Source organism: Sinocyclocheilus rhinocerous, unplaced genomic scaffold, assembly GCF_001515625.1.
Source record: "Sinocyclocheilus rhinocerous isolate Xijiao unplaced genomic scaffold, SAMN03320098_v1.1 scaffold2189, whole genome shotgun sequence".
Taxonomy (NCBI): Eukaryota; Metazoa; Chordata; class Actinopteri; order Cypriniformes; family Cyprinidae; genus Sinocyclocheilus; species Sinocyclocheilus rhinocerous.
In genome coordinates, this window is record NW_015645558.1 from 120037 (window position 1) to 122969 (window position 2933).

General features: G+C 35.4%; 1 protein-coding gene across 1 annotated transcript in view; it reads left to right on the top strand.

The window, feature by feature from the left end:
* Positions 1-2933, top strand: part of LOC107706603 (E3 ubiquitin-protein ligase TRIM39) — a 10176-nt gene that overhangs the window by 6162 nt on the left and 1081 nt on the right. The window contains exons 2-5 of the mRNA XM_016510356.1: positions 934-1029; positions 1494-1724; positions 1871-1893; positions 2090-2208. Of these exons, the coding sequence (XP_016365842.1) occupies positions 934-1029; positions 1494-1724; positions 1871-1893; positions 2090-2208 (469 nt within the window). The remainder of the gene's footprint in view (positions 1-933; positions 1030-1493; positions 1725-1870; positions 1894-2089; positions 2209-2933) is intronic.

The following is a 2933-nucleotide window of genomic DNA, read 5'->3' on the forward strand; positions in this document are numbered from 1 at the left end:
ATGAGTGTGGTGAACTGAAGAGGAGAAGCACCATCATGGAGCTGGGAATATGAAGGGTCTGGAGAGATTCTGGATGAAGGAATGGTCTCTGATCTCTTGTCAGGTGCTCTCTAACCTCATCAGGCATTATAGGAGAAAACTCAGAGCTGTTATTATGCCGAACGGAGGGTTCAAAAAGCATTGAATAAAAGGGTGCCGTTAATTATGTCCAACGTGTATTAGAGAAAAACATTTATGTCATAATGATATTTCCCCCCATTTTAAATTCTTATTCTCCAATGAAAGGTTAGATTTATGTGAATTTTTTTTAATAAAAGATAAAATGATTAACAATGCAGATTTATTTTCACAGCCTTCTTTGATCATATTTACCAAGGGTGCCAATAATTCTGACCAGGACTGCAATGAAAGGTTAGATTTATGTGAATTTGTTTTAATAAAAGATCAAAATGATTAACAATGCCGATTTATTTTCACAGCCTCCTTTGATCATATTTACCAAGGGTGCCAATAATTCTGACCACGACTGTATCTGCTGATTAATCATCCAAACTTTTGCCATCTTGAGTTCTAGCATGCAATTTGGTATAGTTTTGAGTGCAAAATTGAATGAGTCTTGTTAATAAATATATACATACATCTATATATACATATAAAAAAACGTATATATGTGTGATATAAATAAATACATAATTTTTGAGTAAATAAATTTATAACAAAATTTTTATACTTTTTTTTCTCACAGCAATTTTACAAGTCGTTTCCATTATTAACTAAATAACTATTTTATAACTAAAGATAAAAGAGTGGCACTAAATTGCAGCATTGAATCCCAGTAAGTTTTGGTTCTGTTATATCACTATGTTTTTATTCTGCATGATGTATAGTTTCAGATGAACAGCGAGAACTGACAGTAACTCACTTTGTTCTCAGAGGGAGTTGAGAGCAGCTCTCAGACCCCTGCAGGAGAAACTGGAGATGTTAAACACAGCCAAGCAAACCAGCCAGGAAACTTCAGAACACATCAGGGTAACATCTCAGAGTCAAAAGATCAACGCAAGCCAACTTTAACAGGATATTCAGGCTGTTTTGGGACTTTTGCATGTTTTAACAGAACCGTTTTAGAATTTAATGCATAAAATGTAAGCATGACATGATACTATTCATGTGAATATGCAGTATGCACTACAGCAGGGATCCACAGATCTGGCCCACGGGATCCACTTTCCTGCAGAGTTTAGCTCTAACCCTAATCAAACACACCTGAGCAAGCTAATCAATGTCTTCAGGATCATTAGAAAATCACAGGTAGGTGAGTTTGATCAGGGTTGGAGCTAAACTCTGCAGCGCATTGGCCCTCCAGGGCAAGATTTGAGGAACCCTGCACTACAGTAATTAGTTATTTAATTACTCTCTAACTACATTTTTTAACATTTTGCACAAACACATCAAGGTGGCAATATTTTCTGAGAGTCTCTCCACCCTCTGGACAGAGACAGGCCCAGAACACTGTGCGTCTGATAAAGGAGAACTTTGAAAAGCTCCATCAGTTCCTGCATGACGAGGAGATCTCCATGCTGAGAGCTCTGAGTGAGGAAGAGGAGAAGAAGAGCCAGAAGATGAAGGAGAAGATGGACAAACTGACAGATGAGATCATGACCTTAAGAGAAGCCATTAGTTCAACAGAAGAGGCCATGAGCGCTGATGACATGGCATTTCTGAAGGTAGCAAAATAAGTCTATATTATTTTAATAGTAGTGATGAAAAGAAACAGAAGTCATATTCCTTTGATTAAATATGCATATCAACTCAGTCTAAGAAAAACAGAAGCAGCACATTTTCTGAAAACCTTCTGATCCTTCTCTTACAGAACTACAAGAAGACTTCAGAACGGTAAAAATATCTGTCTGTCTGTTATTTAACACTAAATAAACCGAGGCAGAGTGGTTGGTTTAGCAGTTTAGCAGCCTGCAGTCACAAGACTACTTAAACAAAAAGTCCATTTGACATGTAACATTAACGTGAGGCTCATTGTCAGTTTTAGATGAACCTAAGTTCATCTGAAGAAGCTTCTCTGTTTGTGTCCCAGGATGGACTGCAGCGTTCAGGATCCAGTGGAAATCTCTGGAGCTTTGATTGATGTGGCCAAACACATCGGCTCGCTCCAGTTCAGAGTGTGGGAGAAGATGCAGACCGCCGTCACGTACAGTAAGAGCAAAGAAAGCCATCAGTTTTTTATATAGAATATATATATTAAGGTTAGTTTCTGAATGAAATATGTAGAAATTAGGGAGTAGGAATGATTAAAAATAGATTAAAACTGTCACTGTACCCTTTGTCTCACAAACCCAGACTTTTGACATGTATCTGGTTTGACTAGTCTTTATGCATCCTTTAGTGGCGAGTAATTCTGAAATTGAATAAAGTTAAATAAAATAATAAAATAAAAGGTCCTTTAGTTAAATATTAGTTCAAACAGTTAACTAATATTTAATGTTCAGATGTTACTGCAGCAGAAGAGGCCATGAACATTGATGATATGAATATAGAATACTTCCTATTATTTTAGTACTGACTGAAAGAAACTTCCTATTCTTCATATTCCTTTGGTTAAATGTTTAGATATTACATGCAATGCAATCAAAATAAATATATACTCAACACTAACTCAAAATTTCCTTTAAAAAAATAAAGTTTAGACTGTAAAATGTTATGTTCAAAATTAACAAGTACAGCGAAAATTGGTTTCTACACCATTTCCCCCCCAATTAATGACAAAGTAATGGCAAGTAACACATAAAATAAATAAATAAATAAATGTTATAAACACTGATCTTTCTGTTACAGAGCTACAAGACATCACAACATTCTTTGATGTGGGTAAATCTGTAATTGATAATAAAATAAAATGACGTACATTTATTTAAAATACA